The 22,911-nt window shown below is 42.1% G+C and overlaps 1 protein-coding gene across 11 annotated transcripts in view; it reads left to right on the top strand.

Moving 5' to 3' along the window:
- Nucleotides 1-22,911, top strand: part of RUFY3 (RUN and FYVE domain containing 3) — a 58,524-nt gene that overhangs the window by 30,330 nt on the left and 5,283 nt on the right. For 8 of the 11 annotated variants that reach the window (XM_052812259.1, XM_052812269.1, XM_052812307.1 and 5 more), the window contains 14 exons: nt 1,599-1,772; nt 3,132-3,249; nt 5,014-5,115; nt 6,116-6,239; nt 6,914-6,975; nt 8,099-8,164; nt 8,266-8,335; nt 10,403-10,495; nt 11,258-11,338; nt 11,956-12,123; nt 12,863-12,960; nt 16,439-16,558; nt 19,582-19,684; nt 21,501-21,580. In XM_052812259.1, the coding sequence (XP_052668219.1) occupies nt 1,599-1,772; nt 3,132-3,249; nt 5,014-5,115; nt 6,116-6,239; nt 6,914-6,975; nt 8,099-8,164; nt 8,266-8,335; nt 10,403-10,495; nt 11,258-11,338; nt 11,956-12,123; nt 12,863-12,960; nt 16,439-16,558; nt 19,582-19,684; nt 21,501-21,580 (1,459 nt within the window). Of the gene's footprint in view, nt 1-1,598; nt 1,773-3,131; nt 3,250-5,013; nt 5,116-6,115; nt 6,240-6,913; nt 6,976-8,098; nt 8,165-8,265; nt 8,336-10,402; nt 10,496-11,257; nt 11,339-11,955; nt 12,124-12,862; nt 12,961-14,042; nt 16,256-16,438; nt 16,559-19,581; nt 19,685-21,500; nt 21,581-22,911 lie in introns of those variants that run through there. The other 3 variants (XM_052812340.1, XM_052812359.1, XM_052812350.1) reach the window with 1 other exon arrangement.

The raw sequence follows: 22,911 nt of genomic DNA, 5'->3' as shown, positions 1-22,911 counted from the left end.
AGATGTAGGAACCTATCTCAGCTGTCTGTATGTTGAAGAGACGGAGCCTCTGAACAGTCAAAAAGAGCTTGAGAAGACCCCGATGGCAGTGAGCATCGCTGGGTGGGTCTGGGTGGTGGTACTCCACAGAGCCAGCAGGAACAGCCATTCTTCCACCGCTTAGATTTCTAGATGTTTTTATGGCTTCTTTCATCAAACTTAGCTACATGCTCCCCTGCATTTTAAATAGAAATATATCTCCTTTAGTTCTAACTGAAGGTTTTCAGTCTCCGATATTTATTTGCTTTACTTCTTTGCTAAATGCAAGCATGCTTTGCCAGTACAGCAGATAAAATGTGTACCCTGCGCTTAGATATGTAGTCTTAGATGTCCTCTGTGCGTGTTTCTGGTGTAATAAATTCACTCGTGAGGGTGGCAAATCGGTTCAAGGGTCCGTGGCTGTTTACAGCAGCCCTAGAATAAATGTGCCTTAGAGGGATGATACTGCTTGCGCCGAAGAACTTGAGCTCAAAAATTGGGTGTGAGATTGCAGGTGGAACAGATACAAACAGAAAACTTGCAAGTGATGCAACCTCATTTTAGTAGCCAGAATTTCTATGACTTTGTATCTCCAGCCTTAAAGCTTAAGCGCGCTCTATTAGTTATGGACATAGGACAATTTCATGCTAGTTACGGGACAGTACTGTTGTAAATGAGGTTGTTTCTTGAGGTGTTGGAAATGCATTGATGGTGTTTGGGAAGGGAGGCACGCTGTGAAAGGATGGGTGTTGGCATGGGCACGTTGTACCGGTCAGGGAGCAGGAGGCCTGCAGGCAGGGTGTAGGTTGGAAAATGGATGTCTGTATCTGTTTCTTGCAACGAGAAGCAACTAGCAAGTAATAAAGGTCTGAATGTTTATAATATGGTAGAGGAAGAATATAGTCTTGGAAGATCTGTGCATGTTGGGACTTAGAGCGAGCTGTCGGAGGAGCCATGGAGATCACCTCCTTACCCTCAGTGGTAAAAAACAGTAGTGTTGGTAAAATGGAGAGAGATAGGTGGGAATTGGCTCCATGTTACATCCAAGTTTTTAAAAAAAAAAAAAAACCTGAGAAGGAGAGATGCAAGGCTGGATAGAGACACGTTGGTGGATCAAGTGTGAGCGCATTCATGGTTATCTTTAGCTGGAAGAACAAATCACAAACAGAGAATTTTTACCATTTTGTAGTTGCTGGATGTAACTGGGGATTTGAGTTGGAACAAGTGACAGCTGTAACATTCAGTAAGGAGTTGTCAAGATGTAAAGCACAACATTAATAGCTGTCTTCAAACTTCTCTTTCTTGAAAATTTAAAGCTTTTGTAGTTATTTGAAGCATCGAGACACCCTTTATGTGATATATCGCCTGTTCCCATGTCAGTGTGGCTTCGGCCATAAAATGCTAGTTAACTTCGATTTTTCTCAACAAAAGGCCTGAAGAGAGGGCTTCGTGTGAAACTGTCACTGCCCCTAAAAATGTCTTCAAAGCTGAGGAACAAAAAGACAGAGATAGGATATCTCATTGTATGAAAAATAGCTTTTGTTACTCAACAGTATTTTTCTTCCTTTTTTTTTTTATAGATCCTAATTATCTCATGGCTAATGAACGCATGAACCTGATGAACATGGCGAAACTGAGTATCAAGGGGTTGATTGAATCGGCGCTTAATCTGGGCAGGACACTGGACTCGGACTATGCACCTCTTCAGCAGTTCTTCGTTGTGATGGAACATTGCCTTAAACATGGCTTGAAAGGTAACCTTGCTTGAGAGGAGTCCTCCTGGGCTGTTTGTCATAGCGTAGCAGCCAGAAGGAGCAATCTTGTTTTAAAAATCTAGTTTTGTAATGTACACTAGACTGAAGAGAGGCAGAGCAGGGTCGCTGCTGTGATCGCACTGGACTTGACAGACCACAGGAAGGGCAAAAAAAAAATCTGCTGAGGGTATAACACTGCAAGTGAAAAGTTCACAGTTGTTGCAGGTGTTTGCCATTTTTAAAACATCTTTTCAGATGACTCAAGTATAGCTAAGTGATCACTGATAAAATTAGTTCCTTGGCAAACTCAAGACTTTTTTTTTTTTCTGCACTTCCTCATGCTTTAGGGATGCAATGGTCCTCTTGCTGGAAGAGGAACTGCAACACGGAGGTCCCTTCTCAATAGTTCTATCAGAACTCAGGATTTTTGCTTTGTGCAGCTAGTATCTTGTAAGCTGCTTTTTAAAATAGCAAGCAGAGCATATACTTAACTATATAACACGGAGTCACAACTAAAATTGCCAAGTACCAGACTATCCTTCTTGATGTGCTGCCCTTGCGTGATAGTAGCTTGAGATGAAAAGCAGAGGATATTAAATGCCTTGTCAGCACCCATACGTACATCCTGGCATGCTTCTTTAGTAGTTGTGCTTTCAGCATTTTGTGTGACAGAAGCAATTCCTGTGCTGGTTAGGGTAACATTGTGCAAGGGAGAAGTGTTCATATTCTTCAGCTTCTTTGTTTATCCATTTGCCAGTGTCCCTGCTGCTGGCCATAAGTTTGAAGTTAACAGACTTCTCGTTTTTCTCACTGCTGCTGTGAAGTAGCAGTAAGAACTACGGAAGAAGAAAATTAATTTCTAGTTTTAGTATGTAGGAGTCACTAGAAAGCTTTTCTGAAGGAGGAGAGGATGCACAGAGAAGCCCCTAGCAGCTCTGGAGAAGGAGCGGGTTCAAAGTGGTGTGGTCCTTTTCTTGTAATGTGATGGTCAGCAAGAGAAAATTACTGTGCACACTTCAAGTGTAACTTAGGGACAGTGGCAGCATCCTAGTAGAAATTTTGACCTCTAGCAGTGAATCTAAGTTGCTGGTTATCGCTGAATGTTGTTGTTTTGGCATATTGGGGATGTATGGAATATTTTCTGGCATCTGCCTCGAGCTCCTGTTGCCTTATTTGAACGATACCAGTAATTGCCACGCCCGGGCATAAAAAGTCATCTTTTGTACTTGCCCAGCAGCAGTCTCAGAAGAATCTTTCTGGCAGTTTTTGTCTACTGTTCATTTACTTCTGACCATGTTTGAGAATGCATTTAGTCAGCACAGGCCTCACAGGCTCATTTTATATCTTTTTCTTTTCTAGCCAAAAAGACTTTTCTTGGGCAAAATAAGTCATTTTGGGGACCTCTAGAACTAGTAGAAAAACTTGTTCCTGAGGCTGCAGAGATTACAGCAAGTGTTAAGGATCTCCCAGGGCTGAAGTAAGTACGGTCTTTTACTGCACAAGTACGTCATACGTTTATTATTTAAGAAGGATCCTGAAGAAGGGAAGGAAGGGCAAACACAACCTTCAGGAATACTTGTGCCACCTTCTGCTGTTAAAAATGGATCACTACTCTCTTACTGTTGATCAAGGATCTGCAGAAGGGGAGGATAGGATATATTCTTTCTGCGTTAAGTGCATGGGGTCTTATGGGCGATAGCACGTTTATTGCTAGCACTAAACGAGTGACGATGTGTCTCAGGAATGGGAAAAGCCTTTACTGACTCTTATTTCTGAAGTCAGACTGAAGAGGAAGGGAATTGGAAGGAAGGTGATTACAGATTAAATAGTTTTGGGGCTGACAGAGGTAATTTTTCTTTTAAATGATTTCAGGTAAACTGGTAGAGTTTGTGTAAAAGGGAAGCTCAGTCACCAAGTTGGAGAAGATACTAGTTGATGTTAAAGAGGAGAGGAAAAAAACCACTTTAAGCATATATCGCTTTTAAAAATTTCATGGTCGTTTCAGACATCACACCCAGGTTTGCTTATTCCATGCTAAAAAGGAACTGTAAGAGGCTTTCGGCCTGGGGAATAGAAAAATGTGTAAGGAAGCTTTTGTATTAGCAGCGAGACTAAGGCTTAAATCTTCTTTGCTGAAAGAAGAGATGAATAGATTCAGTAACAGTTTCTTTCAGGTTAGTATTTAGTGATGTGCGTATGGACAAGTGCTTTTACTGGAGATGTGTGCAGGACTCCTCCTGGAACAGCTTACGGGACCAGCGTGGAGTGCCAACAGTGTTGTGCTAGAGCTCCTGTTACCTTTTCCTGTTGTAAAAGAATATTGAAACATTAAATAAATTGCAGTTAAGAACAGTTTTGGAATAAGTTTCTAAATCTTGCATTCATACTAACCCTTGGGAAATGCCATGTCATGTATTAGTGAGGTCAAGTATGGGGAGTAATGAAGATGACTTTCATGGGCAGTTGCTGCTTATACCAGCTAAGGTTAGAAAATGAAGTGCCCCACGTGCTGTTTGGTACAAGACAGTTGACTGACTGCTGGAGATAGAAAAGAAATTTCCTTCTAATCAGAATACTGCTCAATGCGGGGGATTTACACCTTCCTTTGGAGCATCTGGTACTGGCTCCTGGCCAGCATGCCAGGGTAGATGAGCCAGAGCTGTGATGCAGCATATCAGTTATCGTATTTTTAAAGCTGCGTGCTTCAGATTGCCAGGAGAAACAGAGGGGGAAGGACTGTGACTATAACCCATTGCATCCTATGAGTGTGTTAATGAGCAAAATAGTTGACGAGAACGGTACTGAATTTGTGTTTTCAGTTGTCTTTGTGGATTCTCACCCAACTTAACACCTACCTGAAGGAGTGGTGCTTGGGCATCTGTGCTGAACTGAAGTGTACACATGCTATTCTGACTTGCTTTATGCAAAACTGATTTTGAATTAGAAGGTGATGTGTTGAAGCAGCTGATATCTGTCTGTGTAGTGGCATCCAGCAGGGGTAAAGTCAGGGAAATATTTTTAGTATAACAACAAATACATAATTAGTTACGAGGGAAGCAGTGATTGCTTAAATAAACTTGTCTGTAACTATTTGCACTTAAATACCTTGTATTTCCCTATTTTCATCAGCGCCAGCTCTATCTTTGAGATGCAGAAACTTTAGGTAGAATGGGATTATTAGAGCTGTGTGTGAAAGTCCATTGCAGTATGTCTGTAACTGTTTTGTTTCTGGCCCTTGTAGGACACCTGTGGGTAGAGGAAGAGCCTGGCTTCGCCTGGCCCTAATGCAGAAGAAACTTTCAGAATACATGAAAGCCCTGATTAATAGAAAGGATCTTCTCAGGTGAGTGTTGAGCTCGCTTTTGGATTAGGTTAGGTTCACTTCTGCTCTCTTGTAAGATCTTTACGATCTTTTACACCCAAATGGTAAAGTATGCGTGTACTTTTTTTGAGAAATAGTAATATCTATGAAATGCAGAGCTTCCTCTGAGGGCTTAAAAGTGCTTAGTATTCTTTCTTAATTCAAAAGCTGTTATTTCTCCGCTTTGTCTCAAATATCCATTAGAATAAACACAAATTTAGGTTCTGAAGAGATGATTTGGGTGAAATACTTGTACAGAGGGGATACAACATTCTCTGTTTGCAAGATCTTGGCCCTGAAATTATTTCTGACCTTGTCACTTCATTACAATATGATTTGGAACAAGTAATTTAATTTCTCTGTATCTCTGCTTCCCAGGCATAAAACAGCAATAATTTTGTAGCTTAACTGAAAGTCCATGGATCTGAACTACTATGTCTGTGTAAAGCAGTAGGATTTAATAAATATGTTGGAGTTTCCTTACTCAAACAAGTAGGTTTCTGTTGGCTGTCTGGGTAAATCCGTAGCTGACTTGGGGTTAGAAAGGAGAACTTTGTATCGTCCACTGGAAAATGTGACGGTGGCTTGTGTTAGTAACTGTATGTAACAGAGTAGTAGAAGTATGCTACTTAAACTCTGATATTAAGCCCCCGTCTTATATCTTCAGCATGCTGTACCGTTACTCAAGAACTGTGCTTACTTTCCATCACCTTTCAACAGTGAGGGACCAGGTCTCCTATTTATTGGGTCTTCGCCTCACCTAAAGACTTACCGTGCTAAGAGAGATGTGTTCAGTCAGAGCAGGAGTACATTGATAGTACGTAGGAGTACATTTCGGTGTGGACTACGTGCCGTTGCCTGGGTTTTTGTTAAGGCTGAGCTTGCGTTATATTGGCGTATGAAATAGCAGGGATGCCATGCTAGTTGATATCGTTTTAGTTGATCTTTAAAGGTGCGACACTTGTCGTCTTTTGCCGTGCAGTGAATTTTATGAGCCTAATGCACTGATGATGGAAGAAGAAGGTGCAATCATTGCTGGCCTCCTAGTAGGTTTGAATGTCATCGATGCAAACTTCTGCATGAAAGGAGAAGACCTGGACTCGCAGGTACTGGGTATTCAGTTAATGTTTTTTTTCTGCTCATTTAAATTGGAAGAATTTTCCATTGTAGAGGACTTTCATCAACTGAGATACAAGTTTGTTACTATATGTAATAGAAGACTAATATAAGCTTGTTAATAATGATCGTGGTCTTCGGTTAGCTGGCGACACTGAGATCAGACTCAGGATTTTGGGTTTCTCTTTGCTGTTATGCTTTGCTATGGTCTGCACACAGGTCACTGCGGAGTGAAACGTGGTATATGAAAAAGGAGGTGAAAAGGGGGAAGGACTTAGCCAAAACAAGGGGAGAAATGGACAGAACTGTTAATTCACTCATGCTGTGTGATGAGATCATTGTGGCTGTTAAACAACAGAAAATGAGCCCGTATGCACTTGTGTTCCAGCTTGCATAAGCAGTGTATATGCAGATATGGTGATGGTAATGTTTTGTCCTTATGTCCTAAGACTAGCTTGCCAACTTGCTGCTTCTCCTAGTATATTTTTGCTTGAAATACACCATATTTTCATTAATTTTGGGTAGATTACTGGTATCATGAATCCTTGCTATAATATAACATTTACTGATGTTCTAACTGAATGACTCTAAACTTTCACAGCTACGGACAGTGTTTAGTCTTAGAAAAAGTATGTAATGTAAAATGCAAATTTTTCTTTTCTAGGTTGGAGTTATTGATTTCTCAATGTATTTGAAAGATGGGAACAGCACGAAAGGCAGTGAAGGGTAGGTACACGCACAATTGTCCTGCTTCTTACCTCTTGGTAACTTGTATTCAAGTATTCCGGGTTGCCCTGCAAGCTGTTACGTTTTTAATTAAAAGCTACTTAGACTGAATTGCTCTTCTATGATAAACCATAATCTATAAATAAGGTACTGGAAATATTCAGAGGGGGCAGGGGAAGGGGAAAGTCTCCCAGAAATTCTGTGTGTTCTTCCTTAACTGGCAATTGAAGATAAAAATATTTTAAAAGGGACCCTCTGCTGAGTTAGGTCTGCCATTCTTTAAAGCCTTTTCGGTAAGCAGCTTAGTAGCCTTCACCAGTTGTATGGCTAGCAGGATAGTCATTGATTTTTGGCACCATAACATCCTTAGGAAAAAAAAAAATCTCCAGTTGGAAGAGATCATAACTGTAATAATAGCCTAAAGTACTTGTGCCAGCATACACAAACGGAGCTGTGCAACGGTCAGAGCAAGCGGTTGAAAAATACAGCGTGGACGCACTGACACACGGATCGGGTGTTGCGGTTTTCTGATGTTCTTCAAGAGTACGTCTTCCTTCTAAGGAATTCCTGCTAGTTTGAATTCAGATAAATAGTTAATAATTATCCTTCACGATCAGGTGTTTTGATCGCATGTATTTTATCTATAGTTTCATTTTTGGAACAGGAACATTCTTTTCTTCAGTTAACACTTCCTGCTGCCAGTGCATGCAAAACATGCATTTATTGACGGTTTTCCTTGAACGGATTTTGGCGAGATGACTCTTGTCCAATATAAACGTAGTGCAAAACCATTTTTTTTTCTTTGAAATACTGCTGTACTCTTTGAAATGTTGTCTGCCTTAATCATTCTGTTTTGTGTGTCGCAAAATGCCTGAAAGCCATCCAGGTAACTGTAGCGGTTGCAGGTTCTGAGAAGTCAGGGGACAGTGACTGGTTATGAAGGCATAGGCTGTAACTCGGCTTTACTATTTCATGTATATCACATAGACTCATGGAGACCTAGGGTATTGGTCCGATGCTGGATATGCAGGCTCTATCGCCGCATTTCCTCTTAGACCTTCAATTGTGTCTTTTAGTTCTCTGAATCCAAATGGTTGAGCTGAATGATACTTCTTTTTTCCAGAGATGGACAGATAACTGCTATTTTGGACCAGAAGAACTATGTAGAAGAACTCAATAGACATTTAAGGTAAGACATGATTGATTTATTCTTTATTATATAGTGTAACAAAATAGAAAACAGGATTTTAAAAAAGAAGGAATTACTGTAGGGTTTTTTCTCTCCAACAGTGCTACAGTAAACAACCTACAGGCCAAGGTGGATGCCTTAGAAAAATCCAACACTAAACTGACTGAGGAGGTAAGTGTAACAGAAAATCATCTGATGTTTTGGCCTTTTGGATTAAAAAGGAAAGAGAGAAGTTATTTTCAGATTTCGGCTGTACGTAATGATGAGTGTTTAATGGTGGAACTGGAAGAACTGACCTGCCAAGGAATTACACTGGCTGTTGCTACTAACTAAGCATGAGGTGGAGAAACAACCAAATATTTATGTTAAAAACCAAAAGCTGCTGAATACGCTTTATCCCTCTGAAGTCTTCGAGTGCTTTCTGATTTTTGGAAAATGTCTCACAATAAATTGTACAGTGAGTGTGGTTTCGAATGCCATACACCTGAGGTAGGTTACAAGATGTCCAGACGTGACAAAGACATTTTTAAATGTCTGTTTATTTTGGCAGGTGCAGTGTAAAGATAGCAATTGAAGTGTTTCAATAACTTTTTCTCTAGCCTGTCACAATTTGCAAGAAATGAAGGAAAAATTATCATTATAGATAAAACGTTCAGACTGAGCATGAAAAATGGTTGGTACGTGAGTCATAGGTGTGATCTGTCTTTTAAAATTGGTCTTGCAGTTCATTAGTAATGGCATAAATGTAATAAAATCTTCTGGGGTCAGTTCCCTGACAAATGGGCGATAGTAGGTCTCATCCTACCAGTTTTACAGTATCTCTGTCCGCATGTCACTTAGCTCAGCAGAATGATTTGGATTGGGATGTGTCAGCGCTCTTGCAGTACAAATATGAAATAGAAATTCTCTTTTGCTTGTTCATCCTCATTAAAGGAGGTCTGTGTGTCTGGTTATTGAACATTTACTCTAATGGATGTATTCCAAATGATGAGAAGCTTTAGCGATGGAAATTAGTGTATCCACTCTTGCAGTTAAGGAGTAAGAAATGTTTTTTACAACAAAAATATTTTTTTAATTTTAAAAAGGTGGTCTGCAGTAGAGGCTGCCTTTCTCAGTGCTACTATAATAAGTGGCTGTTGATTTATTACCTGCAGAGTATCAGTGCTGTGCCCATTAGGCGTGGTACCCATGAGATTAATTGCAATGCTGACTGAAGTATTTTTTTATTTTTAATAATTTACTTGCTTGTATCTTAGTGAAGTCTGCATGCTGTTCAAAGTAAGAATTTAAGTGACGCTGGAACACGTTGTGCCAACTAGTGCTATTTGCAGGACGTAGTTAATGAACTGTGTCACGTCACAACAATTTGTGTGTTTGGCTTGAGCTGTACCAGAGTGTCACCCTTCTGTCAGGGCCGTTTCTATTTGGGTTTCTCACTTAATAACATTGCTGATCTCTTGGAATGTTACTGAACTTTTCTTGTGTGCAAGGCTTACGTAAGTTATGATTTACAAAGCCGGAAGGAGTTTTGGCCTTTGACCGTACACTCAAAGTGATCTGTTAGCCTGCGGTGATCTCTCGTTGGGAGTTCCTCTGAGGCAGATGTCCTGTCTCGTAAGGGTGGTGTGTGCTACTGATTCTCTGTTTCCAGCCAAATCTTCCTCCCCTGATGAGTTCTCATCGTACTTGTCCTGCCCAAATGCTTGAGCATCTTACAGCTTGGATGCTCTACCTAGCAGTGTACCCAAACTACTGAAGCTTTAGCAAACAGACGCAAGTGTTCCTTCTCTGGTAATATATTTCAGTTGCTAGAAGTCAACAAAACTTAGCTGCCATGCATGTGCTCGCATTTTTCCTTTTTGTTGTCTTTGGCAAGAGAAGGGGAATGGAGTGAGGATTTCTGTTGAGTTGCGCTAACCGCATGTTACACTGAGTCTAGCAGGTAGAGACCTGAAGAGGTCAATAACTTTACTGAAAGACAGGAACCAAAATAGGTTGGGAAGCCTGTTTTAGCTGATATTGGAAATCCATCACACTGGCAATAATTGATGCTTTTTCAGATAGTCTTTCTCTATAGTAGAGGCCGAGTTGTTTTTTGCCACTCTGAATATTTTTCTTTCTCACTTTGAGTGTAAAAAAAAAAAAAAAAAAAAAAAAATTTCAGAAAATGTGTCTAGAGAGGAAAAAAAAGGTCAAGTATGTTTCTGATGCATTACTGCTGTTCTGTTTTGTTCATAGCTTGCAGTTGCAAACAACAGGATTATTACACTGCAAGAAGAGATGGAACGGGTTAAAGAAGAAAGCTCTTACATCTTAGAGTCCAATCGTAAGGTTGGTGTGTGTGTGTCTGTGTGTGAATGATGACTGAACCTTTTGGGCCATCCCAGCCCACATTCAACCAAGAAGTCCGTGTTTGGAAGAGGCTTTACTTCCTTATGTATCTCACACAAAAACTACCATAGAGAAGAGTGACTCCAGGTGGGTCCTCTGCATTGGGTAACAGATGGACCCTGGCCGCAGTAAATCCTGCCTGGCCGTAGCCGATTAAACTGCAAGTGTGCGCAGAGCCAAGAGCTAACGCAGCGTGGTGTTGGCTTGCTGGGTGGAGGCGTCAGAAGGGACCAGAGGAAGGGAAGGATGATTTACTGAGGGGGTGGCAGAAAAATATGGATGTAGGAGCTCTGCTTTTTTGGCCCAAAATGCTATCCTTTTTGGAAATCAAAGGGCAGGATCTATAATATTTTTTTGTTGATTTACTGAAAGTGCTAGGAACTATGGCAGAATCTGGTTTTAGTTTTAAAACCCATAAGATCTTTTTCTGAGGCTTTGTAACCATACTTAGTATATTGTGAAAGTTCTGAAAACAGGCAGTCTGTCCATTTAATTCATATCCATTAAAGTGCACTAAGCACTTCGGTAAACAGGGAAATGCAGCATGCAGCTTCCATGTGAAATGACTATTAACTGAATGGAGCTCTGCGCTTTGATAGTTGCAGAGTTTGTTTTTGAAGTTGTGAGAAAAGCAAATAATCAGCAAATGTGAGGGTTAGTAGTATATAATGACAAGTTCATTGGGTGTCTTCATTACCTTAGGTCACTAAAGACAGAACTGCTGATGGACAGGCACTGACTGAGGCACGAAAACAGTTAAAGGAGGAGACTCAGCTGCGGCTGGTAAGGACTGCATGAGCTCGGAGCTCACTGCAAATGGCTTTTTCACATAGTAACTCCATGTCAGTCAATCATTTCTGAAAATATTTGGCTGGGGGATTTTGTTTTGTTCTTGCCTGCCTGCTACAGCCTGATCTGAGACAGTCTTGTCAGAAGCGATGTTACTTTTGTGGCTCTATTGATCAGTTTGAGGTCTGTTTCTCAAAATGAGCGGCGCACTTGCATTTCTAGGTCTGACGTGGTCCCCATGCAGATAATGATATTGCCAGTTTCTGAGCATTACTCAATATAGCGTGTTCAGCTGGTGCCTGACCAGAATGTGTTTAGGAAATAAAGTCTGCCAGCTTTTCGCTAGTCTCCTCCATCGCAAAGATGGGCCTATATAGTACTTTCTGACTCTTTGCTGGTAATGCTGTTTACGTTGCTTTAATATTGGACTGAAGACGTGGATTTGTTGTCCTTCATTGTCTTTGATGGGTCAGATCTGTAACTGTGACGCTGTGGCAATGCAGCACACTTCTAGGTAGTGACTGCATTGGCAGGAGCACCAGTTAAGGGTGGTTATCTTGTGGATGGTGAGGAGAGCTGGCTGGTAATGCTGACTGATCCGTACGTTCCAGGATGTGGAGAAAGAGCTGGAGGTGCAGATCGGGATGCGACAGGAGATGGAGCTAGCCATGAAGATGCTGGAGAAAGATGTTTGCGAGAAGCAGGATGCACTGGTGGCGCTCAGACAGCAACTGGACGATCTCAGGGCCCTAAAGCATGAACTGTCTTTCAAGCTGCAGGTAGGGAAATAATTAAACCAAATGCAGTGAATTCCAGATAAAAGTGATAGCTCTTGTTTTCCCCTATCTATTTAAAAGGTGCTAGGTGTGGAAGGGTTACAGGCTGTGTAGCATACTTCTGTCTTGCTGCAAGAAAGCTGTAGTACTTCAAGAATTGAATGTGGTGGAAGTTAAAGGAAAATGCAGTTTCTTCTGAAGAAAGACTCGTGATACAGAACTGTATGTGCTTGACTGGGGAAAGCATCTTCTGTGTTCTTGTGGTATAAAAACTGAGCTACGGTAGCTTCTGTTCCAGTACGATCTAGTATTTGAAGGCGTATGGTGTAAATACATCCATTACTGTGTGATGACAAAAGCGGACTCTTAAGACAAAGAGCAACACAAAAAGATCAGAGAGAAATCATAAAACAAATTTTAGAACTGCAGAGAGTTGCTTCTGCTCTCCTTGAGCCAATCATTCTGTGCACAACAGTCAAAGGATATTAGCAGGTACTGCATTAATGTGTGTTATACAGGAAGCTTCATTGATTATGGTATTACTCTTTTGTGGGGTCCAGATGTAGCCTACACCTGTATGGCAAGATGTTCGTCCTTGCAGTATTCACCTGGCATTTGTTTTTGAGCATCTTCTCCTACCTCTTTGGCTTCTGCCCCTTTTATTTCACGTGCCACATGGTTTAGTGTGGGTTATTTAGGTTTTACTGCTACTTACAAAAAAACACGGTGCTACTCTTTCCAGAGTTCAGACATGGGAGTTAAACAGAAGAGTGAATTAAACAGCCGTTTGGAAGAAAAAACAAATCAGATGGCTGCCACCATCAAACAGCTTGAACAAAGGTAAAAAATGAAACTTTTGCAATTATAAAATCATGTGTGTATTTTAGCGGTAGTGTCCCGCTGACCCTGAATGGACCAGGCGAGAGTCCGAGTGCTCTGCTTAGCCATGCTAAACGGAGCTGCATGAGGAGAGCTGCAGTTTTTGAGATGCTGTTAGGAGAAGTGTTTTGCATGCTCAGGAGGGCTTCCATGAGAAAAGAATATACTACTAAACCAGTAACTAATATAGGAGCTTTGTTTATCTGTATCAGCTGCACTTTTGTATGTTATCTGCTCGTTACAAGTTAGTCACTGTTTCTGATAGCACTGATAAAAAATAGAAATACGAACTAAGAGAAGTGCTTGACTGCTAATGACAGTATTACAGTGGGAGCAGGAAGGACAAGCGTGCAGCAGAGGCCAGGCTCAGAGCTTCTTGGTTATTCCAGATCTCTCTGGTACTCTTGTGAAAAAAATACCCCAAATCAAACCATTCTCTTTATGAACAGCCTTGTACTTTCTGAGGGACATGAGCTTGAAAAAAAACCCTCACGTGTAAGTAAACGGAGGAAGCCCAGAGGGCAGCTAGAAGTTGATAAAGATAGCCCATAGGTATAATACCCATTTGGACTGGGACAAGTTCCATCCTAATGACCATGTTGCTCTCATGTTACTAACCCTCATGAAATTAGGAGGGCCTCAGCATCAAAGTCAGATTGATTTGAGAAGGAGCAGTGCTCCTTTTTCCCTTTAGTCTTGTTCTCGAAGCCAGGCCTTACAGTGGTTTGGCCAAAGGTTCGGAACTTCAGTCTCTGTGAATTGCCTCAACTGTCACGCTAGCTCCGAGAAAATCAGGGGGAAGCATAGCTCTCACCAACGTGTCTGGGACTTATTTAATGAGTAGGTTGATGCACTAAATTAACACTTTCGTTTTAGGGTTTATATTCTGAATGTTTCTCTATAAAAAAGGTCATTTTGTTCATAGAAAATTTGTATTTTAAAATGTTTTATGATATATAGTCAGCTGATTGATTTGCTCTTTTTCTCTTGCTGTTCTTATTTTTCCATTTTCTCATTATCCTCATTCTGCCTTACTTATACAGTGAAAAGGATTTGGTGAAACAGGCAAAAACCTTAAATAGTGCAGCAAACAAACTGATCCAGAAGCATCATTAGACATTTTTATGTCTGGTCACCTCACAGCTCTGACATCAGAACTCATTTATGAGGGGAGAACTTGCAAATTGCTAAAAGCAACTGTTAAAATGTTAATTGTCACCTAAAGTTGATTTGGAATTTGCTGAATTTTTAAAATCAGTGAGTTTTTCTTCAGAGATTTAGAGTCGGGTATAAAAATCCCTAACTTTGCCATTTAAACTGTGTTAAAGTACCAATGAGTTGGCCAATAAACACACCAGAAAAGCATAAGGAATGGGAGATATGTGGCTCTGTACATCCCGGTGATGCATACCGTATACAGCAGCACAAGTCTTCAACATGCATGGATACTAGGTGCGTTGGTCAAGCCAATTATCAGATTGGCCAGCTCTGGAAAGTCAACTAGTTTTCTGTGTTACCCTTTTTGTGAAGTAGGCGAAAAAATGCATCCCTGGAAGTTGTTGAAAGTAGTTGTGTGTGTACCCCAAGCCGTTACCCGTTCACTTCTGTTCTGTGGGTTCAGCCCCAAGTCCAAGACAAACGGGCGCGACTCGATAGCTCATCACCGTGAAGACCAGCCCTCTTGTAACCGAGACTGCTTGCAACGATTTTGCCTTAGTGACTTGGTGGGAGGGTGGGGACTTATCCTTATTCCTTTAAACTTCATGTGTCCAGAATTAGTAGCTAGGTGTCTTAGAGTAACATGATAGAGTGGTAAGTTCAGTGGAAACCTCCTTATCTTTGCATTGCCTTCTACCTCTGCCATGAATCCCTCTAGACGTACGTTGCGGTTCTTCCCAGCTGAAGGAAGCTGAGGAGAGGTGTTTTGGTAGGTCTCTCCTCTTCCTAGAAAGGGAAGTTACACGTTTTACAAAAAATAATCTGATCTTTATACTCTAGTGTTTAAAAGAAACAAAAATGGAAAAAAAAAAAAAAAGAACAAAATCTGCAGTGGTGGGGAGTGGAAATGGTAATTTGGTATTTGACCATTCCTTGTTTGAGTAGTTAGTGGTTTAACAGGAAGAGTTGCCTTTTACCATTACACTTCTTTTATTTGCTTCTGAGTTTCTGTTGCTCAATACAAATGGAATTTGCTAATGAAAGAACAGCTAAAGCTTGGAAACAGCTCTCAATAGGAAAAATAATTGCCAGTTTAACACCCCAGTGCAAAACTTCAAGTAACTGTAGCCCGGACTATTACAAACTAATATCCTCTTCCTTGTGGCCGCAGAAATTCACCGTGCTGGCCTGTCACAGGCTTTAGGTTATAAATGCTCTTAAAGATTATTTTTTCCCAAGAAGATCACATTTGGGGGTTTCCTGTGCTGAATAAGGGTTTTTTTGCTCTGGTGAGATGCCTGTAAAAATTCTTTGGTGCCAGCTCTCCCTTTGTCCTGTGGGACAGTGCTCCTTGGGGCAGCGGGCGGCAAATGTGACTGAATCACAACTGGGGAAAGAACACCTATTGATTCTCACTAGGTACATATAAAAATGTGTGAGGCTCAGCCTAGTCCTTTTGTACGCAGGCGTGTACCACTGCTTAGCTTGTTTAATGGACTCCCGCACACAAGCGGACTTGGAGACCTGTTTTAAATCTCTACGTGATGCCCAAGTCGCACGCTTGAAAGTGTAAACTTAACCTTCAGTAACCTTTTACTAGAAACTCATTTTAACTACCTGGAGAAAAATAAAATAATAATAAAAAGGTGGAAGCTTTCATCAAGGCATCTAAACAGCTAATTAGAGCAGTGAACTCTCCTGCCCTCCCCAGATTTCTTCTGTAGAAATAGGGGGTTGGGCTGTTTTTGTTTGCTGTCACAGCAATGCTAAAATATGACAGAATTAAGGATCTGGCCATTTCTGATGTCAGGCCCAAAGTGGAAATGCTTTGGTGTACTAATGCCTGGGCGCTTGAGCCGATGTGTCAGTCCGTGGAAGAGACCAGGAAAATGCACTAATTCTCAATATAGTAGCTAACCTATGTTGCAAGTTCCAGTTACATGTGTAAAGCTGAAATGTAACGTAAATTAAAATCAAATTTGACTTAAAATTCTGTGTACTTGAGGTTTGCTTTGAATCTGGATAAAAGTGATGTTTTATGTTTTTCATCTAATGGCTGTAAACTGTAGTAATAGAATAAAAACTATTGAAAATCAGAGCTTCTGCCTGGTTCACCTACATTTTGCTTTTCTTTAAAATATTTTCCTCCTTTCCATTGTTTTTACCATTCCTTTTTTTGGCTTTACCTTTTCACTGGGCTTTTTATTTGTTGGTTAAACTCGGTCTTCCTCCCCACCATGGCTTTTGTTTTTTATCACAAGTTCATGTGGCTCAAATCCAGATTGCGACAGGCAGAGAAGGACCGTCAGTTGGCCCAGCAGGACAACCGTCTCTTCAAGCAGGAGTTCGGGGACAAAATCAACAGCCTCCAGCTAGAAGTGGAAGAGCTCTCCAAGCAGCGGTGAAGAGATCCTTTTCTAGTCTATTTTCTGGGCTGTTCTTACCGTGTTGTAGAAAGCAGGCAGGGCGATGGCAAAAGGAGGTTAGGGGGTTGGAGGCGGAGAGAGACAAGTGGCGTGTTAGGTGCCAGGCAGGCATTAGCTCTGGGGAGGTGAAATGCTTTGTCAGATGGCAAATCTTTTAACACGCATGTCTTTTTAAAGTTACAACTTGAAAAACTGGATTGGAAGAAAATGCAGAAGAGCTACGTGGTCAGCGGAAACCACCAGCAAAAGTACCAATCTTATGTGGCGGTGGAATACCAGAAGCAGGCAGCAGAATAACTCTTGGGTGGAAATGAAATGTCAGGATATTTTTCTGAACATGGAAATGCCCGTGGGGGCTTTCTGCGCTGCGGTTAGATTTGTTGGGTATCTGCCGATAAGCGTCTCGTTTGAAAACCGGCAGTGCTGGAGATGCAGGAGGACAGGGATCACCACAAGCTGCAAAACTTGTTTGGGATGCTGGATAGATCCTCAGTCTACACTGAGGTCGTGTTGCAGGTTAGCCTGCTCTAGGGAATGAGAGTTAGCTGGATGTGTGCTTCAGAGCGCAGTCAGGTCTCTGACAGCAACGCTGACCTCTCCAAAGTCCAGCGTTGCATCAGACTTTCCGCTGTAATAGCATCATTTGGAATCTAAAGCTAACGCTAAAAGCGAACAATTTGCTGCTCACCGGCAGGGATATAGCAGATAAGTCTTTGCCTAGAGCTAATGCTGAAGAGTCTGGAGCAAGGGAAGCAATCCTGGTTGTGAGTCTGGCAACTAGTGCTGTGATTCCCCCCCCCCCCCCCCCCCCCACTTGAAACTGGTCTGAGTTTTGCTGGGAGGTGACCAAAAAGTTGGAAGCCAAATGTAGAGAACTTGGCGAGAGCTATCATATTTTCCTCTGCAGTGTCATCAGTTTACCAGTATCAGGAAAACAGAGAAATCCTCTTATCTTAAAATAGAAGAGCATCTCTCCTGCAGCTGTGATGCATCCTTGGTTTGTTGCAAGGTCACTGGGATGAATTGTGTGGAAGCATTGCTGGATGCTTTTTTTTTATTATTTTTTTTATCTTGTTCCCTCCTCCCCTCCTGGCACAGCTTTTTGTTTACTTTCTCAAAAAGTTGCAGAGGCTACCCAGAAAACTGGCAAATGGCTTTTATCAGAAATCTGTGCGAGGTCCTGGGTGTGCCTGGGTGAGCTTAGCAGTGTTCTTGGGTATAAAGGGGGAATGCAGCTTCTCTGCATATGCAGCTTACACTGAGTCAGTTTAACTTACTTAGTGTAGCTACCTGGGGAGGACGTTTGCAAATTGGTTTATTTTTGCATCAGTCGGACTTTATCTGATTCCTTTCTCACTCGAGGTAAATCGAGATGACAGTGTGAAAATGATTGAATCTCCTTTACTGGGAGGCTGTACTGCTTGCTTTAACTGAGTTTCTCAAGCACTGGGTTATTGGTGGGTGCTGCAGTGAGTGGTGGGTAGTCTTGCTTGAATTATATTCCCTTAAGAGGAGACACGGCTTTTTGTGTTCATGGGGGTGTCGGTTTTGAATCAAGTTACAAACAAGAATTCCCTCGCTTGGTTTGTTTTTAAATGTCAACATGGGCAAGTATTAATTTCTAGATCTAAGACTCCACCAGCTTTACTCACTTCAGTTAGGCTATGTAGTTAACGAGGCTGTAGCCATAACGAGTTATTTAAAAAACTGTTGGAGCGGTATGGAGACTAACAAGGTAATAATGGATAATGGCGGGTTTAACAGCAGTGAGGATTCTGAACGTTTTATAGTACAAGTCTTGCCGCTACTTTTACCGGGAGGTATGCGGTTTCTAGGCTTTGATTTTGGGGCAGGGGTCGTTCCCTACGGCAGCTACCGTATTTTACCCTTAGTGCTTTCAGAAGAGGGCGTTTCTAGCGCTTCAGTCCCTGACGGTCCGCGTGCCCCAAGAGCTTTGTTGCTGTCGTGTGCAGGCAGGCTGCGGTCGTGGAGGCGTTGAGCTTTCTGGCGGCCCAGAGCAAAGGCTCTGCGACCCGCAGCTAGATTTAGAGCCATGCTTCTCTTCAGCCTGCTTCGGGCAGCGTCAGGGACCTCAGATGTGCTTGTTCGTCTGTCCTTGACCTGCTGATTAGCAGTCCTCCCGAATATGAATGTGCTGCGCTCAGCCGCGTCTTTGCTCCCTCCGGCTCGATGTACCGCAGCACATGCTGCGCGGGACGGACAGAAAAGCCTAAGCCGCGGTACCAGCGCGTATCAGCGGCCCGACTGCTTAGCAGTCTTGGAAGGAGCATGTGCCACCCCTTCGTTACAGGTTAGGCTAGACCAGGGAGTTGATTGCAGTCCGTAAAACAGCATATGCGTCCTGTTTTCAGCCCACTGGGCTCGCCTCGCCTGTTCAAGCCCATGTCCTGACCTGCGCGCGTGCTGTTGCTCAGCCAGCGTCAGCAGCAGGGCAGGCTGCAGAGTACTCCCGGCGAGGAGCCCTCGGCCTGAGCCCTCGGTTGCTTCGCAAGGGCCAAGCCCCACTTTCAGGTGAGGTGTCAGAAGAATTGTCGCAGCTCTCGGGGAGGAACGGTCCCATCCATCCTGTGTGGATGGCTTTGGGAGGTGGTCAAGGACGTCAGCTTTGGTTTCAGAGCCTGTCCTGTAGCAGTTGACGTGCTGAAGAATAATGTCTTTTTGAACAGGGCACTAATCAACAGTTCTGTATTAGATGAATAATGAAGTATTTTTTAAGGACTTGCAGGCGTAGTCAACAGGTTTATTTCCTCCAAAATCATGCTATAATTAGATGAAGAACTTCTAGATTTTTCCATCCTGACATATTATGGCTTAACGCACTGCGAGACAACTTTTTATTCAAAGAAGTGGTTTTCAGCTCTTGAGTTGAGGTTCAATTGCTTTAGTGTAAAGAGAGGGTTAAATAGTTCATTAGCGCTCCACGTCAAGTGTTAAGGAAACCATAGCCTTTTTTCACAATTCCACCTCGATGTTCTAGGAGCCACCTTGAACTAGAACTGAAGCGGGAAAGAGACAGATGGTCACACAGTCACCAACGCAGCCCAGAAAACAAGAAAGGTGCAAAGAATTGGCTAAGACAGGTAATATGACTTTTATTCTTGGCTTGCGTTTGAAGTATAGTTTCATTTTGCTCATTTGCTTTTCCTGAGCTTTATTAGGCAATAAATGTATATTGTTAACGTGCCCCAACAAAATGAGCTTTGGAACATTTTTTACACATGCGAAATAGGCAGTTTATTGAGTTGAGCCTCACAAAAATATTGCAAGCATTACACTTCATTGCAGAACACTGGTTTCCTCTTCCAAGCTGGGTGCCTGACAAAATCTTGACTGTGATTGTGGTTTTCCTTTACTAGTTTAATAAAACCAAATGTACTACAGCAGGAGAGATGCTGTACATGTTACATCTTATGAAAAGCAAACTTGCTCGTTGTTATTTTTTGCATCATAATAAGGGAAGTTTTCCCAAAAGAGGTAAATAGTAAAACTTGGAAGACAAAATAATCTCTCGAGGGCACCACAAATCACTTTCAGTGTTCTTCTAGTGCTGCGCATCAGTGAATTCAGTGTTTTTTCAAGTAAAGAGCAGCATTCATCCCGAGAGTCAAACTTGTAGCCCCCGAGTGAAACTCCCTTTTTAGCAGTAAATTTGCCTTTGAAAGTGAAAATCTGCTCTGCAGCTCTTTCTGTATAACGAAACAGGCTCTTTTGCTGGGAACTGGCAGTAAAACAGTTGCTTTGGAGAACAAAACTTGTAACTGAGAGCTGTGAAGTAAGAGAAGTTGTTTCCACAGTTCTCATGTGTGCTGCTGCACTTGAGAGTGGCCTTTGCTGGGCTGCCCTGGGCTGCTTGATCGGTTCAATTTTTTCTTTTTTTTAACCAATATTACACCTCATTTCAGTGAAGTTATTTACGCATCATGAGTCATTTGTCAAGAAGTCACATTTGCTGTAGCGGAATAGCTATAATTCAGTAGAAGGAATTGGGAACTAAGTGCGATGCAGTTGGCCAGTAAAAATTAAAACAAGAAACCCCCAAACCCAAAACTGGTTAGTCTGATCTTTTAAGCAAAAGTTGGTTAGCTCTCTGGAAGGCAGAATAGCTGCTTAGTTGACAGCCTGTCCCTGCGTTTGAGACCAGGTTACTGTGTGGGGTTATCCTCCTTTACTTCATAGGCGAGCGCTGTAGCACGAGGGGGGTGCTCCCACTAGGAACAAATGGGCCAACGTGCAAAAAAGCGATTTCAGAATGGACTTCTCTTTTGCCACAAAACTTGTAGGTGGTGCTTGATCCACTGGAAGTTTGCATTTGCAGAAATTTTAAGACCTCCGCTGAGATGGTAGTCGCAACTCGAGAGCAATGCACACATGGGTGATTCTGCCAGCGCTTACCACGCAGGCGGGAGGCTGGTTTTTGACAGTCGTGTTTCAGTGTGGCGTTACACACATTTGTCTCGCGCTATGACCCGGGTCTTAGCTGGGGAGGAGGGGAAGATTTGTTTCCTTTCCTAGCTGAGCGGATTTGTCTCGCTGATCAGTCTTTAAAAAGCTTATTCAGGCCGTCTGCCTTTTTAACCTCTGCTGTTAAAATAAAGAAGGGTGACTGTGAAGTTTCTTGTACCTACCAGTAAAAGGAGGTTGTTGGACATGTTTAAGAGTCCATCTCTAAAATGTGACATCAACTTGTTGTTCACAGCAAAAGGAAAGCACGTAGAGCTGCTCCTGGGGTGGACTGGTGTTTGTATGCTTTCACGTGTCCAAATACACCTCTGTGCCAAGGAGGTGCAGATCAGTATTCCTGAAATAGCCATGTAAAGCCTTCCTTGGCAGTGTGGCAGGGGTGAAACTGGAGTCTTCATATAGTTTGACTGATGGGTAAATGTTTCCTTTTGGCAGGATGGGAAGCTCAAAATCCAGGAAGAAAAAGCTAAACTGAAACAGCCACTGAGAGAGGAGAACAGTGTCCTGCCACACAAGTACGGAAGAAAAGAAATCTCATTTTTTGCCTTCTTTTCTAAGTTCTGCTTCCCCTTCTCTAATTTCTTGGCTGACGGGAAGTTTGGAATGGTGCGACTTTCCTTTCTAGACAGATTTTCAACCTTGTGCCCTTTGTTGAGGTCTCTTTGCTGCTTTTTCACAGCTCTCAAAGGGAAGAATGAGGTTCTACTGCTTGCCACCAGTGTTTCTGGATCTGAAAAGCTCTCTCTGTCCCCCCCCATTTACCCTTGAACGTGTTTCTATATAAATCTGCTGTTTACTAATTTTTCTTACTCAGTGAGCCTTCATAAGCCAAATGTTGCAGAGACCTGGACCTTTGGTACTCGTGTCCAAAGAAGTTATCTTTGGTGGTGAGGGAAAGGAGAAGGGTTGGTGGATCAACGGCATTTGGAGCTAATAAACAGCGGCTTCTGGAAAAGAATAGAAGCTGTTGGAGAAAGGGAACTTGAAATAATATTTCAAGAAGATGGTTGTATAAAAATGTAGTTCAGGTAGCATGTTTCTAAGCTGAATATTGCAGAGGAGGATTCTTGTTGTAGGATTTGCTTAGTATTTGAAAGCTAAGTTTCAGATTTGGTTTTAAATGTGAAAGGATGTTTTAAAAGCCCCAGGGAACAGCTCTGTAATGAGGGCTTTGCTCAGAGATGGTAACAGCCTATTTGGAGTACTCTGAATGTCAGTGAAAAAGCGCAGTGCTCTGACACAGTGCGCTGAATGCCAATATAAAGTTAATCAGAAAAGTATTGCCTTAAAAATAGCATCAGCTCAGTTCAACTCTGCTCTACCAGATATTAAAAACCTTCCAGGCCTTAGATGCTCTTTATCCCTGTTTCACCTTGAGTGTTTAAGCAGCGCGAGCGTCAGGCTGCTGATTTCTCTGGAAGGCCTCAAAACACGTCTGTTGTAGGGGATCAAATGTTTTGCAGTAACGTGTTTAAAGCTAGTTTTAAGCTGTGCTTGTACCATCTGAACAGTCTTTTCTATGTTCATGCTTCCTTTCCTCTGCTCTTCTGAAGGCGTTTTACAAGTTTTTCTTCTGCTCTTCCCATTTAGCCAGGAGTGCTGGATGTCTAAACAGCACCGGTCACATACGGCCTCTTTGCTTCACTATTTGACAAAGCTTATGAACGTCTCATCTCTCATGCGAGCAGACTTGGCAGCATGGTTTTGAAGAAACAAAACCAAAAATCTGTATGGGTGGGATTTGAAAAACAGGATGAGGGAATTTTCTGATAATTTTCTGAAGAACCAGATGTTTTTCTTAAATGATGCAGTGACTGAAGCGCCAACTCCAAGTGACAGTGTTTTT

Source organism: Harpia harpyja, chromosome 2 (assembly GCF_026419915.1).
Source record: "Harpia harpyja isolate bHarHar1 chromosome 2, bHarHar1 primary haplotype, whole genome shotgun sequence".
Lineage (NCBI taxonomy): Eukaryota > Metazoa > Chordata > Aves > Accipitriformes > Accipitridae > Harpia > Harpia harpyja.
Note: the sequence above shows the minus strand (reverse complement) of the source record. Positions and strands in the feature narration are given on the sequence as shown.